The sequence below is a fragment of the Anarrhichthys ocellatus genome, unplaced genomic scaffold (assembly GCF_004355925.1).
Source record: "Anarrhichthys ocellatus isolate YVR2014 unplaced genomic scaffold, GSC_Weel_1.0 scaffold5, whole genome shotgun sequence".
NCBI classification, from domain to species: domain Eukaryota; kingdom Metazoa; phylum Chordata; class Actinopteri; order Perciformes; family Anarhichadidae; genus Anarrhichthys; species Anarrhichthys ocellatus.
In genome coordinates, this window is record NW_022280035.1 from 13,441,743 (window position 1) to 13,458,671 (window position 16,929).

General features: G+C 42.1%; 3 protein-coding genes across 4 annotated transcripts in view; 1 reads left to right on the forward strand and 2 right to left on the reverse strand.

The window, feature by feature from the left end:
- The window catches only part of pex14 (peroxisomal biogenesis factor 14), a 48,759-nt gene extending 45,080 nt beyond the window's left edge, over positions 1-3,679 (reverse strand). For both annotated transcript variants that reach the window (XM_031845574.1, XM_031845573.1), the window contains exons 1-2: positions 3,585-3,679; positions 2,035-2,085 (exon numbers count right to left, since the gene is read on the reverse strand). In XM_031845574.1, the coding sequence (XP_031701434.1) occupies positions 2,035-2,085; positions 3,585-3,620 (87 nt within the window). In that variant the 5' untranslated portion in view covers positions 3,621-3,679. The remainder of the gene's footprint in view (positions 1-2,034; positions 2,086-3,584) is intronic.
- A 1,548-nt stretch (positions 3,680-5,227) lies between these two features.
- Positions 5,228-12,979, forward strand: dffa (DNA fragmentation factor, alpha polypeptide). The gene is made up of 6 exons (XM_031844353.1): positions 5,228-5,439; positions 6,815-6,973; positions 7,064-7,248; positions 8,841-9,033; positions 9,947-10,071; positions 10,338-12,979. Exons 1-6 carry the CDS (start codon positions 5,346-5,348, stop codon positions 10,500-10,502), a joined length of 921 nt encoding a protein of 306 aa, XP_031700213.1. The 5' UTR covers positions 5,228-5,345; the 3' UTR covers positions 10,503-12,979.
- An 831-nt stretch (positions 12,980-13,810) lies between these two features.
- masp2 (MBL associated serine protease 2) lies at positions 13,811-16,929 on the reverse strand. The gene is made up of 6 exons (XM_031845532.1): positions 16,906-16,929; positions 16,608-16,830; positions 16,342-16,519; positions 15,733-15,864; positions 14,483-14,679; positions 13,811-14,305 (listed from the first exon to the last, which is right to left on the reverse strand). Exons 1-6 carry the CDS (start codon positions 16,911-16,913, stop codon positions 14,144-14,146), a joined length of 900 nt encoding a protein of 299 aa, XP_031701392.1. The 5' UTR covers positions 16,914-16,929; the 3' UTR covers positions 13,811-14,143.

Here is a 16,929-nt window from a genome sequence, read left to right on the forward strand (position 1 = left end):
TAGGGAGACACCGGCGAGAGACAGGCCGGGGTTGTGATGAGTGGAAGGTGGAAGGGAGGGGAGGGGGGGTTTGTAGACGGAGACCAAGCAAGCCGGGGTGGGAGCGAGCAAAGAGCAGCGCCAGAGGCAACAGCAGCGGCTGGCAGCGACTGGTATACCAGTCAACCGTGGAACACACACTCAAACCCTTTCTCTTTTTTCTCTCTGTAACTGCAGGTCCAGACCTCTCCCTCGGGCCGGGATGGTGGCAAAGGCTGTGGCACCGGCCCCTGAGCCGGGCCCTCTTGCCCACAGAGGAGAGAGCCCACGCCGTGCCGTGTGCCAGGGCCTGCTGATCTGGGCGAGGTGAGTCAGAACCTGTTAACATGACTGGTGTCCCCAGCCTGACACACTGGCTGGTCTGACATGCACATGTGCACATAAATGTTACACAAACGTGTGTGTGCGCCGCGCCCCCCCCCCCCTCTCTCTCTGCCCTCCCAACCCTGCCAGCACTCCCTTTCCTCTCATCCAGATAAAATCCTTTCAGACATAAATTTCAATTATTCACCTCATCCAAATAATGCCATGTGACAAGAATTATCCCTACTGTAATAATCCACTTAACTGGGAAAGAGCAGCTCATCAAAAAGAGAAAGGAGAAAAGGGGTTGGAAGTGAGGGCGGTGGCGGTGCGGGGAGACTTGTCAACCAGTCTCGAATCAGGACCCTCATAACAAGAATTTCTTCCCTTTTTGGAGGAGGCAGTCTTGAAGCGCACTGGGATGATGAAATTGAAGTAAATTGAAAGAAAGCCTGGGAGAATGCTCCCACAATCAATAACCCCAGGATTAAATTAGCCTTGGCATGAAGGGATGATGGGGGGAGGATGAAGAGTGAATGGCGGTGAATGACATTGAGACATGTAGGCTGAACAATACAGCACTCCTATAACCGGGATGCTGTGCCCATACGAGCCCAGTGAATGTACCTGTGATGTATTCCGTCCCACTTGGCAAGGACTTGTGGCTATAACCGTTGTCATCGCTTGAGCCGAGCGATGTCTAATGAACACTTTCCTTCACACATTATTGGAAAACAACTGATGTTTATTGTCATTAAATGTTCCCAGTTTTGCATGTATTCACAACTTGGAGGGAGGACTTTAGAGACAAGGATTAAAGGAGGAACAAAAACCCTATATATATATATATATATTACGTATTGTTTCTATAGCTTTTTGAGGAATATTTCTGACTATGTTACTGTAATGCAAAAATACTCAAGGTGCAGTGCCATTACATTTTTATTTATATTTTACTTTTCTCCTACATCTTCAAGTCTTCTGTTTTTTGCAGGTGCAGGGGAGGACTAAACACAGGCTGTGTGACGTAGACACAGTCTACTTTTTATAAATGTATTTTCTTTATTGGTGACTATGACTATTGGCGAACTAATTCAAAAAGACCCATTTGTGGGACATGACCCAAACTCAAAAACAATGGGATGAACTAAAAACCACAAAGGTATGTGGCAAAAAAGCAACTGTGAACCCGCTGCTAAAACAGAGCTTTTCACATGCGTTTTAACTTTCTAAAGTCAAGCAACATAAAGCACCCTCTCATTATGGGCTTGGGGACATCAGTGTGGTGCTAAAGTGACTGGCTGCTAATTGGAAGCCTTAAACCCTTCATCTCACTGGGGAATGTGTGACATCACCTGATTAGCTAAGGAAAAGTAGTTTGTCGATGAAAAGATGAAAACCCAACTTCTTTAAGTCACTAGATCAAAAACAACAACTCTCCATTTCTCAAATATGATGCGAGTTTCATTCTCACTAAACACTACAGCAGCGGATTTCACTGGTTAATCAGTGCAAAGGGACCGACCAGTGAAATCTGTTGATTAAAAACAAGATTCATGATTAAATGAAATTAACTAACCTGCTTTATCTATCTAATAAGCACTTACATCAAATATGCATATTTAAACCAGTTTGTTAAATTAGTCCAAAATGCTTTTTCAGTCAAGTAATGTATAAATACTGAGTCCTTACCAGGGCTTCTCTGGGGGGAGCGGCCGCATCATCTCCAGGTGGAAGGCACGGCTGAGGAGATAAACAAACACTTGTATAAGACTGCCATCTATTGGAGGACACGGGCTGTGTTGGTTGAATGCAGCAATGTTTAGTAAGCAGCAGTGGTGTTAAGTAACTATGGACATTTACTCAAGTACTTTGAGTATATTCATTTCCTGCTGCTTGAATACTGAAATAAACATTGTACTTTTTACTCCAGTACATTCATTTAATATATTCAGTTACAGTTACTTAGTAAATTCAGACTAATAACACAAAACATAATAAACAAATAAATGATGATGCACTATCATCGGTTAAGATACGGTCTTATTTATCCTGGTGGGGAAGTCATAAGCTACCAAACAGTATATAGAGTACTTCAAATGAGTCCCAAACTTTACCAACTGCAACAGTAAAGTAATTTACACATTACTGTGTTAATAATTATAACAACAATATATACAATTCTAAAATGGGCCATTCTGAATAATGATAGTACTTTTACTTTCAGTACTTTAAGTATATTTTGATGCTACTACTTTTGTACTATTAAAATTGTGAAAGCTTGGGTACAGAATATTTCATCACCACGGTATTGACACTTTTACTTAAGTAAAAGATCTACGTACTTCCTCCACCACTGGATAGTGACATTTGCAGTGAGCAAAATCAGTTGATCAATCCATCACATTAATGCTGCATAATTGGGTCTAGATCATTGTGGATGAATATCTGTGCTCATGCACCAGTTAATTAATTATTCAGTAATTGAGTCATTGTTTTGTAAATGTTGCATGCATGACAATCATGAATTCAGTTCCTTACTTAATTTTCGTTCCTGCTTCATCAGTCTCTGGGTTAAGTCAACATAAAATCTACCTTTGAATGGTGGTTTTGAACACATTTTATTGTGGTTGACGTATTGTACATCCAGATTTTCTTGCTGAAATTAAAGAGGTTATAAATGTAGAAGCAAAGTGTAGAAGAAGCTGTCCCTGGCCACATGTATGAGACACAACTTACTAAAACATGCGTTTGTCGTGATGTTCAATTCTTGTCAATTTAAACCCAAAACAGTGGAAGCAGAGAGCCGAGTACAATCCACCAGACGTGTTTGACTTACAGTGACCTTTCCACATCATGTCACTAACTGCAGATCGTGAGACTGAGGGGAGACTTCATGGTTAGGTGGAAGGACGTGCATTTGGTCACGGTAACTAGCTAACCGACTAGGTTAGCGAGCCACACAAGTTTTGGCAACATGTGGTTGCAGCACGAGAACGACAGCTCGGCCTTTCGGACAACTTGTCAACGCAAGCATGTCTGAGAGGCAACTTTTACAGCGTTGAAGGAGCTAGCGAGCGTGCTAACTAGCAAGCATGCTAACTTTAGCTAACAGAGCGGTTATAAACGCAACAACAAAAACAGCAAGGCATTCAAGGTGCACGACATCTAAACACATTATACGAGTCCACTGTCGGGTCTGGACATCAAGAGGTAAATGTTCTAGTTGCATAAATGTAGACCTGTGTTGGAGGATCAGGTCGGTCGGTGGATGCCATCTTCCGATCCCTGGTTCGCTTTCAGCACAGGCTGCTCGAGTGAGCCACGTTCGACTGCTTTTCCTTAAAGATCTCAACGGTCCATATTCCCCACAACACAATGTTAATGATTACATTTAGTAAACACAGCAGAATTCACTTTAAAGCTTAGTTAGAATTTGTCAGGAGCCCCTTGTGTTTACAAGCAAGTACAGTATCACATGAATTGATATCATTTTTATTAATAATTATTTATTATAATAACGTAATCAGAACCAAACTCAGCTTTATTGGCCAAGTATATGCAATACCATAATAATGCACAAATTAAAGACATAATTAGTCAAACATTGTGACACAGGGCCCCTTTACAAGATGGTCTCCAGATTAATAATGCAGGAACAGCCCTAAAATACTTATTGTTTGAGAAGATGTGGTGCATTTTGTTACTTAAATTAATCTAAAAGACAGAAGAAAAAAAAACTGAAAATAGGGCCATTTATGCTCCTGGAAGTCTGGGGGCCCTGAGATTCTGAGGTCTTGAAGCAGTTGTCCCCAATGTCCGTTTCCTAATCTGGTCTAGCCTTGGAGTCTGGCTGCTCCGAGACAATCCTGTCAATCAAGGCCAGTATGACTGATATATCATTATAAAAGCTGTAATAATACTGGAACATTAATCTTCATAATCTCCACCAAGTGACACATTAAAAGAAATTAATTTAGCTACTGTGACCACTATGTCTTGTGGAAAGACAATGCTGTCTTTATATTTCCCGAGAGAAGTTGACAGACACATTTCAAGACTCCATTGAAGAGAGAGGCTGTGTCAAAAATGACTCCCTATTCATTAAATAGTGCACTACATTCACTGTTTGAGTTTTTGATAATGCCTATAATCCCTGTGTGGTAAAGAAACTCTTTGGAATTACCTCAAATGAAGTCAAGAAATAAAAGTTAATATTTAGCGAGTTCGTTTTAGTGATCAGGATTGTAAATACACAGACTATGTGCAGCTTTGATCAAAAGATCCAATAACAGATAATACAGGTTCTGCAGCTGAGATATACAAACAAACTTGAACATTTTAAGTGTGTACACTGTTGAGTTGTTTTGATGGCTGTGATATGGGTTGAACAAATCTAACCAAACTAAATGCTAGTCTGTAGTGACTCAGTCTCTTCAGTGTTCAATCAGGTGCGTCCAGTAATTGTCAGGATCTGGGCCTACTATTTGAAATAATAGCAATACATCCAAGTAATAAAACAAGGCAGTGACGTCACATTCATTTTGGGTTCCTGGACATTTACATACATCTAGGGACATTTACATTCAATACAAACTAAGGTGTGTATTGTGAGAAATGGAGAAGGAAATAGAAAAGAGGAGGTAAGGTAGGACATTGTGGCCTAGTGTGAACAGTATACTTCCCAGTCTCTGTGAACACAAGTAGATGCTGTTTGTTAGTTGCGGGAAATATTCAGAGAGGATGGGCATGATGAAAGAAATGGAAAGAGTAGACTGGAGTAAAAAAAAAAAAAAGCTGACAAGCTGGAGACTGTATGAGTCAAGTAACTCCAGGAGATGGCAGTAATGCCACAGTAAACAACTCAAAGAAGAAGAAGGAGAAGAAGACCGCCGCGGTTCCGTGTTCCAGTCAGCTCATCGACAAGAACTACAGTTTCGGTGTTTGACAGTGTAAAGTTAAGACAAAGAAGAAGAAATACGTTTCTCCACAACAAGCCAAGAATGACAGACAGGAAACCGTGTAAGGTGTGCGACTTCACCCGACAGAAGTCCTACGGGGTGGCAGTTCCCTCCTTAGATGACCTGAAGATGAAAGGTAAGTTGTGTTATAACGACTTTAACTCGTAAACGTGTCTGAAGAGTGAGTCTCATTGTATTGCCTCCATTTGAATAAAACCTGTATTACACGAGATGTAAAATGTAAGATAAATCTGACTCTGTGTTCGTGCATTTAGCGGTGATCTTGGCCAGTCTGCTTTGGTCTGTGTGTTATTAATAAGGCATTAAGGGTATTGTCTAAAGTGAAACACAAATGTCATGATGAGCAATGATCTACATGATCTATGTCAGCTACCATCATTGCCGCCATTGATGGTGTTTTTTTACCGCACAGTTTAAACTTGCTTATCTGTCATGAACGAGCTCGAGTAATGAAACACTTCGTGTTCAAACTCGCAGGAGCCCAACAGGAATTGTCAGGACAGATCTCCCGCCTGTCCTGCTCATACCAGGAATGCTAGTCAGCAGGCGTTGCCCCTATCAATGCACACATCAATGCACACTATTTACATACAAGCTCCACTGGACAGGGACACGTTTCTGATCAAGTTTGTTGAAACCGTCTACATCTCGGATGTATAGATCTAATTGTGATCTGGATAAAGTCCTGTAACTGCAGATGACACAAAACCTCTAGTGTTATTTGGAAAACTTCCATTTTCAAATTCAAAATGTTTTTATATAAAACTTTACATTAAAACCACATGTGTTGTTACAGGCAGTTACTGAGTTATGTACCTTCCTTTTAAACCGTCTCAGACCAGTACATGAATACAACAAACAAACAAAAAGCTAATACGCAGCTCAGTATTACTCTATTAAAGGAGCAGTGTGTAGGATTAGTGGCATCTAGTCCTAAAGTTGCATCAAACTGAAGACCCCTCCCTTTCCAAGGGTGTTGGAACACTTCGGTGGTCTTCAGGTAGCGTAGAAATATGAAATGCTCTCTCTAGAGCCAGTGTTCGGTTTGTCCTCTCTGGGCTACTGTAGACTCCCTGAAGAGGACCCGCTCCCTATGTAGATATAAGGCGCATTGCAAGCTAAAGAAAATACAACAGTTCTTAGTTTTTGGTGATTATACGCAAGTGAAAACATAGAAATGAAATAAAACATAGTAATGAAATCCCCTAAATCATACACTGTTCATTTAAACTTGGTGGTTATCAAAACCACCAAGTTGAAACCATAACATTTGTATCACCAAGATGCTTCACATGTGAATTCAAATGTCACAGTAAAGGTTCAGTGGGGACCGCCACTGAAACTACCAGGGGCAAATCCACCAGAGACAATATGGTTGTTACTGCCTTTACACAAATGGCTAAAGCGTATCAAAGTCCTGTGTGCCACTCATGATAAAGGATATCCACCAAAGATCTGTAAAATCTGTCATTTCTCCGTTGTTCCCACAGGAAGTGAGTTTCTTGGGTTCAGTCCTGGTGAGCCTGTCACAGTGGTCCTGGAGAATGATGGGACGATAGTAGAGGATCAAGCCTACTTTCTGTGTCTACCTTTAAACACAAAGTTCATGTTGTTGCACGAAAAAGAGACATGGTCACCAGTTCGCAGGGGTAAGACGGTGTTCTGTGATTTGTCTACATTTCCGTTTCTTATTTTATAATGAAGTGCATGTTCAGGTAGAAATTTGCTTTTCGTCGTAGTGGATGGTGGCACGGCCTGGATGGCCAGAGATTCTTTGTTGCTGGAGGCTGATATTGTGGAGGCCGATACTGTGGAGGCTGATAGTGTGGACGCCTCCAGTGCTGCAGCACCCTGGCTGGACCTGGCTCAGCAGCTGAAGCAGGACCTTGCCAGCATCATCCTCATGTCGGAGGCAGACTTACAGGTACCTTTCCTTCATTTCACCGACTGTGTTTGCAGTCATGTTTATCCCAGCATGCACTGGGAAGAAAACAAGGTAATAGTACTTGAAAACCACTTTCCTCAGTAGTCACCATCAGCTTTGTCCTGTTAAAGGATAAGGCTGGCAATATTCTGTATCCTTATCGTTAACAAACGTCATGGACAGACTCTATCTGTGTGACTAAAGGCTAATATAGCAAAGTCATGTTTGCCATCATCAAACAAACCCAGGGTCTGTGAAAAGGAGGGAGTCCATGCAATAGATTTATTTCTAATAAAATGTATTAAACTAAAAGGTCAACACACAAAATAAGTGTGTTTAGATCAGCAATGAAAGCTGTGCATGGATGTGTTGTCATGTGCGCTGTGGAGGTGTTGAAGGTGCAAAACCTCAAAGACATTTATGCTGGATGAATGCCAGCTGTGTGAAGACAGTGTGAGCACAGAGGCCAGCAATAACAATAGTGCTTTGGTTAGCAACCTGGAATTACCAAGGGCTAACCAAAGTAGCATACCCAAAGGTCCCTATAAAACAAAGGCTAACAAGCCAACCAAGTCCTCCCAAGACGCATATAGAATCAACAAAGTTCAAATGAAAACCAAAACACAGCGTGGGCTACAGCCCTTACCAAAGCTGCCAAGTTGCCGGCATTTAAGGCAACAACCTCCCCACAGCTCATATTCTAGTTCCTCCCGTACAGACCCAAATTATACCATGAACCAAAGCATCTTCAGATATGCAGGGCTCAAAGCAAGTTAAAGACCAGACAAAGCACAGATGTATTTTACTCTCCTAGCCATGTTACAGTGTATTTAAGGTCACAAGCCCCAAGACACAAATACATGGACTGAAACACGTGTAATGGTGAAGTCAAAGAGCCACCACAGAGCCCTGTCTAACTAATACCACTTACTAGCCGTAGTCTTCGGGCAGTGGTCTCTCGTAGTCTCTACTGGTGGTGGGTGCTTATGCAATGATTCCACCAGAACAAAAAGGCAAAAAACTGGCATCCCCTCTATGGGTTTGCAAACCAAACAAACTGGGGACAAATGCTGCTCCCTTACAAAATCAACCAAAAACAAACTCCTGTAGAAAGGGCGAGACAGTGAGCACGGAGGCCAGCATTCATAGCGCAGTGGCCCAGGTGAGCCTAATCAGCTGACAAGCCTCCCATGTCGGCCAATCGACTGCCCAGGTAGTCTAGGACAGCCTCCAAGACAGTGGGAGAGGCGTCACACAGTAGACCTCCATTGTTATTCAGGAATTGTTACAAATGCATCGGCCACAGTGTGGCACTTGGTGACATGTTCCATCAGTAAAATAGACACTATTGTGTATTTTTAGTTGATTTTGCATACACTGCCCGTATATACTCACTATTCTGGTTTTGTCCTTTAAAGCTGAAATAGGCAATATTTACCTTTTGGCAGGAGGCAGGTTCACAGTGTAATCTGCTATACCTTTAGCTTTGATGTTCATTCCCTCCTTGTATTTGTTGTTGCTGTCGAAGCACCTAATAGACATACTGTAGTGTTCTCAAAGAAAGGATATTTTTGTGCCACCTGCTGTTCCAGACATTAGTGGATGCCCCGTGCCTCGAGCTCGCCTCTGCTCTGGGCTTCCAAGAGAAGAAGGCCGAGGACCTGCAGGAGACAGTGCAAAGGGTTCTGGACAGACGAGAGGAGGAGAGGCAGTCCAAGGAGCTGCTCCAGCTCTACCTCAAAGCTGCGGAGAAAGAGGACGGACAGCAGGAAGACCAAAGCCAAGGTATGGCTGTGTCATAGTGTGGTGGTTTTTCATTTTTACAATTTGGAAATGCTTATAAATAATATTGGACACTTTTTTCTTGGTGTACCCTCTTTTTTTCAATTGTTTTTAATTTCTATTGTATCGTTTGGAGGGTGGCACGTTGGTGTAGTGCGGCGGATGGTTGTCTGTCTTGGAGGGTGGCACGTTGGTGTAGTGCGGCGGATGGTTGTCTGTCTTGGAGGGTGGCACGTTGGTGTAGTGCGGCGGATGGTTGTCTGTCTCTATGTGCCAGCCCTGTGATGGCCTGTTCAGGGTATACATACATATATACATATATATATATGGATGGATGTTTGCCATAAAAAGCCACTGAGTCTATCCTATGAAAATTGGAATGAATAGCTCTGATCAATAATCATGAGTTCAACGTCCAGCAAAAATAATCAATATTAACCTTTGATTGTGTAGGCCTGCAGGAAGGTAATGGCTCCTCTGCTTGTTCTGTGGACAAGAGTCAAAGGGACAAAGCTGACCAAACCCGTAATCAACATGAAAGGCTAAAACAATCGCAATAATTCTTGATACATGTATTATTTTTAAGAGCTAAGCACACTATTATTATTCAACAGCAATATCTTTATACACCCATGTTCACATCCTTCACTTTTTGTATTTGCATTGTAGCAAAGCATGTAGACATGACAAGATAATTAATCAATTATAAATTAAAAACAACTGTATTTTTCTTTACATGTTATTTTTCTCAGTGCTAACACTTATGGCTCATGAGAGAGGAGCGGTGATTGTGCCTTTTGGCCACTAGGTGGAAACATTGTTGCTGCTGAATAATCCCCCCTCTTGGTGCGTTTCATTGTAACTATACCCGTGTACAACAAATGATCCTGAAAGAGAATCCATTTTAATGTGTCAGGGGCCGGAGACGTGGAGGTGGATGCAATGGAGGTGGACTCTGCATCCGGATTCATGTCCAGGACACTGATGGTCCTGAAAGGCAAAACAAGCCCAGAGACCAGACTGTCCACTGAGGATCTGCAGGTAATCCCCCCACACCGCTGATCCAGTATGCCTCAGAACTTCTGCAGCTTGTGCTGTAACAAAAACCCATCGAGTCTAATAAGCAGCTGAGAAAATGATGAAGCAATTATGGAAAACTGCAAGTCCTAACGCAGCACATGCATAGTTTATTAGTGACTCTGTTGTGTAATCCAAAGGCCATTTACTTACTTATGAGTCAGTAATATACAGTCTCACATGTTCAGGTTTGCACTGTTTGAAATGAAGCCTCTTCCATGTCTCTTCAGATGGTTGTGAGCAGAGGGGTGCAAGCTATGGAGCAGGTGCTGGGCTGGGACCGACTGAGGACTTCTGCGCTGCTGCAGGCCTGCGAAGCCGAGCTGACCGGACGTCTCCAGCAGGTTCAGGCCGTGCAGTCCATCAGGAGCAACACACAGCTGGAGTCCAGTTAGCAGAGCACGGAGGAGGGTCTAGATACGCCTGGGCCGAGGCTTCACCGGAGAAGAGACTGATAAGAACTCACACAACCTGCCTCAGGGTCAGAAGAATGGGATTTACCTTGGGTTAATAATAGGATCCATAACGCTGGAATCCATGAATGTTAATGATGTTGACGTTTGCATAATTCTGTTGAACTTGCAAACCACTTGAATGCTTTTTGCCTCAAGAGGAAGCAGAGTCATTTGCACAAGTCATGTTTATCAAAGACATGCTGGCGTTAACCACTGGCATCCACTTTTCTATTGGCTCCTTATTTTGGTGAGTGCCATGCTGTGCAAATAATCACAGATAAACATATCCATGTGAAAAGCAAAACATTTTGGGAAATATGCCAATTCGCTTTTCTTGTTCACTGGGAAGATCGATACCATCGCTCTCTGAACACTCGTTCCGTATGAAGCTGCAGCCAGCAGCCCGATAGCTTAGGTTAGCTTAGCATAACGACTGGAAACTGGGAAACAGCCAGCTCGCACCAGCCCCTGGTAAGCTCAGCAATTAACGCCTAAGAAGTAGTCCCACACATTAGCCCTGTAAAACCCCAACTTGTGGGTTTTGTACTTCATTGGTGTGATTTAAACGATGAGATTAAGGGGCGCTAGCTTTTGTTACCTTCAGAGCCAGGCTAGCTGTTTCCCCTTGTTCCCAGTCTGTATGCTAAGCTATGCTTATGGCAGCTTGGTATTTAGTTGATAGGAATGAGAGTGGTATCAAAGCGTTCTTCCCAATATTTCTTACCCCCCGGTGCACTATAGGTAAGAAATATGCTTTGAACTAGCTAGACCAACCCTGTGAATCTCCAGCATTTGGTGAGTAACAACATCTATTGTTTTGTATCTCTTTGAAAGAATGTAGGTGCTTTCACTGAAATTACATTTACATCTTGAGTATATGGGATCTTTTGGGATGGGTTTTGTTATTTCAGTCCGCTGGTTCCTTTGATTTGACCTTTTTGTCAGTTTTGAGGGCCACTATTGGACCCAAATAATTTCTAACTTGTGATGAAAATAAACAGGCCCCCCTACAGGGAACATGAACATTTTATTTTTGTAAATAAACTACCTGAATGTGGCATTATCCTTTCCATGTTGTACCACCAGTCTTCATGCATGTGGTGTGAAATGTCATCACCTGATGTGTGACCATTTCGAGAATCTCTACGTGGAATACAAAGAATGGTAGAAATACCAAATATGATGAGCACAGGAACTCTCTACATAAGGCACAATGCTAAAGGAACGTCTACAGCACTGCGATAGACTGACGTGGAGTGCAGACAGGATCATACTGAGAGAAATGTATTACTGAGAGATGTATGCAAATGTGGACGTCAACCAAATGTATTTGTATAAAAGCTTCATTTGAAAAGGGTACGCCGACTAATTCATCACTAACAATAAAGGGTATGACAGGATAAGAAGTATTTCAGGTCATACGGGGAAGCTTCACTGAACACATTATGGGTGAGAATGACAGCTTCATCTTTGAGTTGCACAGAACCAATATTTCTGGATGAAAGCTCGCTTAAGACCATCTATTATAGACGTTATGTATCAGTGTCGGGGCTGTGTGATGTAAGATGGTGTGTGTGCAATGTGTGCAGGTCCGTGTGACTCATAGGTCATGTAGAAGATAGCCTTTGTCATGCCTGTCGTCTCATCACTGCTCTCTTGAACAGTGATCATGAATGACGGGTGAATTTGCGGAGGGATCATCCGTTTGTGTCGCCGTGAGATTGAGATGACACCACTGTCTTGTACTTTAGTATTTGTTATTCATCAAGATCTCCTAGTTACTCAGTCTACGACACGCGGCTTCCCCAAAGGTGAGCATTCTCTCTCTCTGCCGTTGTATAACCCTCTGTCACGTGTCAGCTCTCCGGTGCGTTCACACTCTATTTGATTTGAACATGCGCGACAAATGTTACATGGGAATTTGTATATGAGCGTACATTCTTAGATTGAAGGTGCCTTTTATAAACATGTTGAATGGTGGTAAGAAGGGTTTTCTAAATTCAACCAGCCCTCAAGCTTTCGACAGTTCTCTTGACCTTTATTATTATTATGGCGGATTTCATTCTTGACGCCATTCTTGAGACTACTTTCTCTGAAGAGCTAAATCTAATGCCAAATACAGTGTTGGGCTCAAAGCTATAGGAGCTGTTCTTTGTGAGAATAAAATTTAGAGTCACTAAAATACTGATTAATGAATTCTTCCCATGGTCAGAAATAAGTAAGCCTCCATTTATAGCTCTCTCCTCACATACAGTACAACACATTCATGCTCAAGATGAAGGTTTTTAGCTATAAGCCTACTGGCTGCATGCTGCTGCTGCTACATATTTTCCAACAGTTGGTTAATGGCTTTCATGCTGTGGGTAATTGCTGTGGAATTGGCTCCAACTAGCTGAACAGTTAGAAGTGAGTGGGGTATTGAGCATTTGTCACACTGTTTTGGTGGATACGATTATGCGTTAACAGTGCTCGGGCAACAACTGCCGGTTTGCTCTGTAAGCACCCAGTTGCCCCCGAGGACTGTCTGGGAATTTCATGCTGGAAACAAACCTTATTCCATGCGGTCAGATGACTTTCAGAGAACACATTTCCACCTAAGGCCTTGTGGTTTTGTGGGGTTGCAAATGCCAAGGTGACGTATGGGTCAGTACACACCTTGCCTTGCTAAGTTGTGTTGGCCTTCACAGTGCAACGCATGTAGCAGCATAACAGTTCAGTCGACATAATGAGGGTTAAAAGAAAGTTCACAGAAAATTTGTGTTGGACTAATTCCAAGAAAAAAGAAAAAAAAAGGATCCCTGGATATAACACTGGATAGAAATCAACACAAGTGTGTTTCTTTCTCGCATCCACTCATTCAGGCGTGCTCTTTTGCCCTACTTGTGGGGCACAGGCGGAAATGTTAGCGAGTGAATGCAAAGGTGTGAAATGAGAGGCAATTTCATGCCGAAGAACCCTATAATGACTGTTTTGATAAAAGGAGCAGAGCTGAGAACAAGCTGCATAATATATGAAGGTTAAACGACTAACATTCACCACTTCTCAGACCAGACTGACTGACTTCCAGAATACTGCAGAGAATTCATTTCTTATTTCTGCCAGAGCATTAAAGAGCAGAACGGTTTGCATCGAGCTACACTGCTTTGAGGAAGACCCGCTCTTTGTTTAATTAAAATGCTTGTCTGATCATATGCGACTTCAGGTTCTATGTTGTGGTCACATAACATTTACAGTATTTTAATGGACTTTTTATTTTTATGTGTACATTATTAAGTCAAAGTGTCTTTTGAGTTATGCAACAGTGAAACACCTAATACAAAAGTAGTTAAAAGAGGATTAAACTAGATTAGAAATTAGATGCAATCAATGAAATTCCTTGAAATTTGGAGAGTATTTTTGTAGCACCAGTTTCATAATGTCATACCAAAGTATCATTACAATATTGATTCCGCAAGCCTCATGCTCAAACACAATATCCAAGCTTCATCGCGGTTGTGTTAAAGTCCCAGGTTGTAAAAGTCACTGTGTAAAATTGACAGATGGCGTATAAGTACACAAACATTGCTCATGTCAACAAGCCATCAGGATTCCGCCTTGATACTGGTGTACTTGATCTTCCATCCCTTGTTTTTCCCACTGGAGTCGGATCTAAACGCAACATGCACTTGGTAACTTCCAGTGTCAATGCGACCTGGTGGCACGGATCCACAGAAAGGTCCATACTCTTGTCCAGTTGTTGAAATCTTGCAAAAGGGGAAGACCAAATGAGACGATTCATTAAAGGCCTGACTGATTTATGTCTGCCAAACATTATGCAGGAAACGGCATGGCCGTATAGTATATCACCCGAGGAGGACAGGTCTGTAACAAACTGCCTCTACGGGCATGAGGAGGAATACATTGCTTGTCACATGACTAACCTTCAACATATCATATGGACAAGGGACATCTGAGTGTCTCTCTATGTCAAAGGGGTCCAGGAAGTGCAGAATTATTCTGTAGCCCTCCTGCAGACGGATGGTGTGGTCACACTGACTCATGGGCGGGTAGGGGCTCGGGTAGCCCGGACTGGTCAGGACCCCCGATGGCAAGGTCAACACCTGGCTGTGGCATGGCACTGTGGGGAAGACTCACACACTCATTAGAATCCCACATCAACATGTTGAGGCATGTTTTAGATATCTTGTCCAGTCCTCAGGGTTTGCATGTTAATTTAAATGATTACGTTTAATGATCTACGTGCAACAATAAGCTACTGGCTATGAAAAAGTTTTTGGTTTAGAAGAAAACATTTTTTCCTGTCAATTAAGACATTTACTGGCATCGTAAATGATGGGATTCATTTGGGTTTGCATTATTTCCCCGGCAAGTGTGCAGATGTTGTTACGGACAAAAACAAATGAGTATCGCAAAGAGGCCGAGTTCCTGTAATTCATATAATTAGTACAATCTCTAGGCAGGTCATCATTTTTTGCCTATTCATTGCATGATTTGTTTTGCCACCCCCTTTTCCTCTAGCAAAGAATAATAATTTAAGGCACATCAACTGGTAATTGTGATTAATTACCTGGTGTCAGTACACTATTTATGCTTCACAGGTATCAATTTTTAATGCCACTTTGAAGTTGATTTTCCCTCAGGAATCGACAGTAATTAACCTTGCCACACACCAGCTGGAAAAGATCAACTACTTGATGCATCAGTGCGCCTTTTCAGTCTGAAATTATTTAGCAGAGGCCGGCTATGATAGAAGGAAGTCCAATCTAATACAATATCAACTGTGTGCCCTCTGGGAAATATTAGAATTGTTATTTGAAGATTTGTTCTGCAGTACAAAAGCAAATGGCCTGGCTTTCCAATAAGTGTGTATGTTTACAACACTACCATTTGACCGTATTTTCATCCAGACTTTTCATAAAAATTTCTGAAATTAGCAGCATTTTGTATTTTCAACACCCCAATGCCAAATGGCTATTTTTGATTATAGTCAACAAAAGCTGTGGAATTAAAGTATGTTGAAGCTCACCATAAACACCATAAACCGTATCAATATATAGTTAAAGGCTTTGTAGCAGGCTCTTAACTCTGAACCTCACTATACAACTTTTGATTGACTTTGATTGAGCTCAGATGGACATGCCTCTTGAGCTTTAGTCTGCGTGGCTCTTACCTGTGCAGGATCTTTTGTTGTCATGGAGAAGGTATCCTTGTTTGCACGTGCAGTAATATTTGCCGATGTAATTGTGGCAAAAATGATCACACACTCTTTCCCCATCTATCTTGGACAGACACTCGTTGATGTCTGTTAGAGACAGAGAGGTTAGAGAATGAAACACTATACAGTAGATATGTATTTTCCAACATACTTTAAATCGCAGACTTTATTCGCAGAATCAAGCACCGAATGAGTCTGGTTTGTCTTAACACACAAAAATGTTGATTGGCAATCTATGTAAACAACAGCTAGATGTTGAAAGAAAAGTTTGAAGTATTAATTGCATGAAAACAGGCATTAAATCTTCAATCCAAAAAGTAACTGGGTGATGAAAATGACATGGAAATGAAAAATAAATTGTCAATCTATGTTTAAATTAATTATGTTTTTTGGACAAACCGATTTCTTTCTAAATATGAATTTTAAAACATTACTGTATTTACCTGTGATGATATAATCCTGCTCCTATTTTGCTATAAACTCCCTTACACACTGCTTCGTGCAATTACAGCCACCAACAACTGTGTCTGCCTTCGGGCAACTCGTGTCACTATTGTGCTTCACCTTCTGCGGTGTAAAATGCTTGGAAGCCCGTGAATCGTCCCTCGTTAGAGTAGTCACTCCTAAAGACCACTGACATGAGATTCCCGGCTGATAGGATGATGGTGTTCCTCGGGGTCCTTTCATAGTTCTTCTCTTCCTCACCACAGAACCGCAAGGTTTCATTCCCCTCTGCCAAAACCTAGTTTGACAAGGTCAGAGGCATTTTAGTCAGTAAGCCACAGACTCCAGTGCAGAGAATGGGAGTTGGAGTTTCTCCAGCATGTTACCTGGATGTAGTCATATTCACACTGGGCTGAGGGTTCCATGCTGAAGTGGCTGAAGTAGAGTTTGACCCTGTGGCCATCTGGGACAGTGATGTTCCACACTTCGAGCTGGTTGTCAGGGTATGGCTGGGGGAAGTTGGGGGAGGTGAAGCTGCCATATAACCCTGTCATTTCCACACTCAGTGAGACACGGAGGAGGGAAAATAGGGCAAGTACACGGCACCCACTGGGCAAAATTAGGTGTGATGGCAGTAGTTTCAAGGATTATTTTTGCACAAATAAAATGCTAACTGACACTCACCTAGTCATGTTCGCGTGTTTTGGA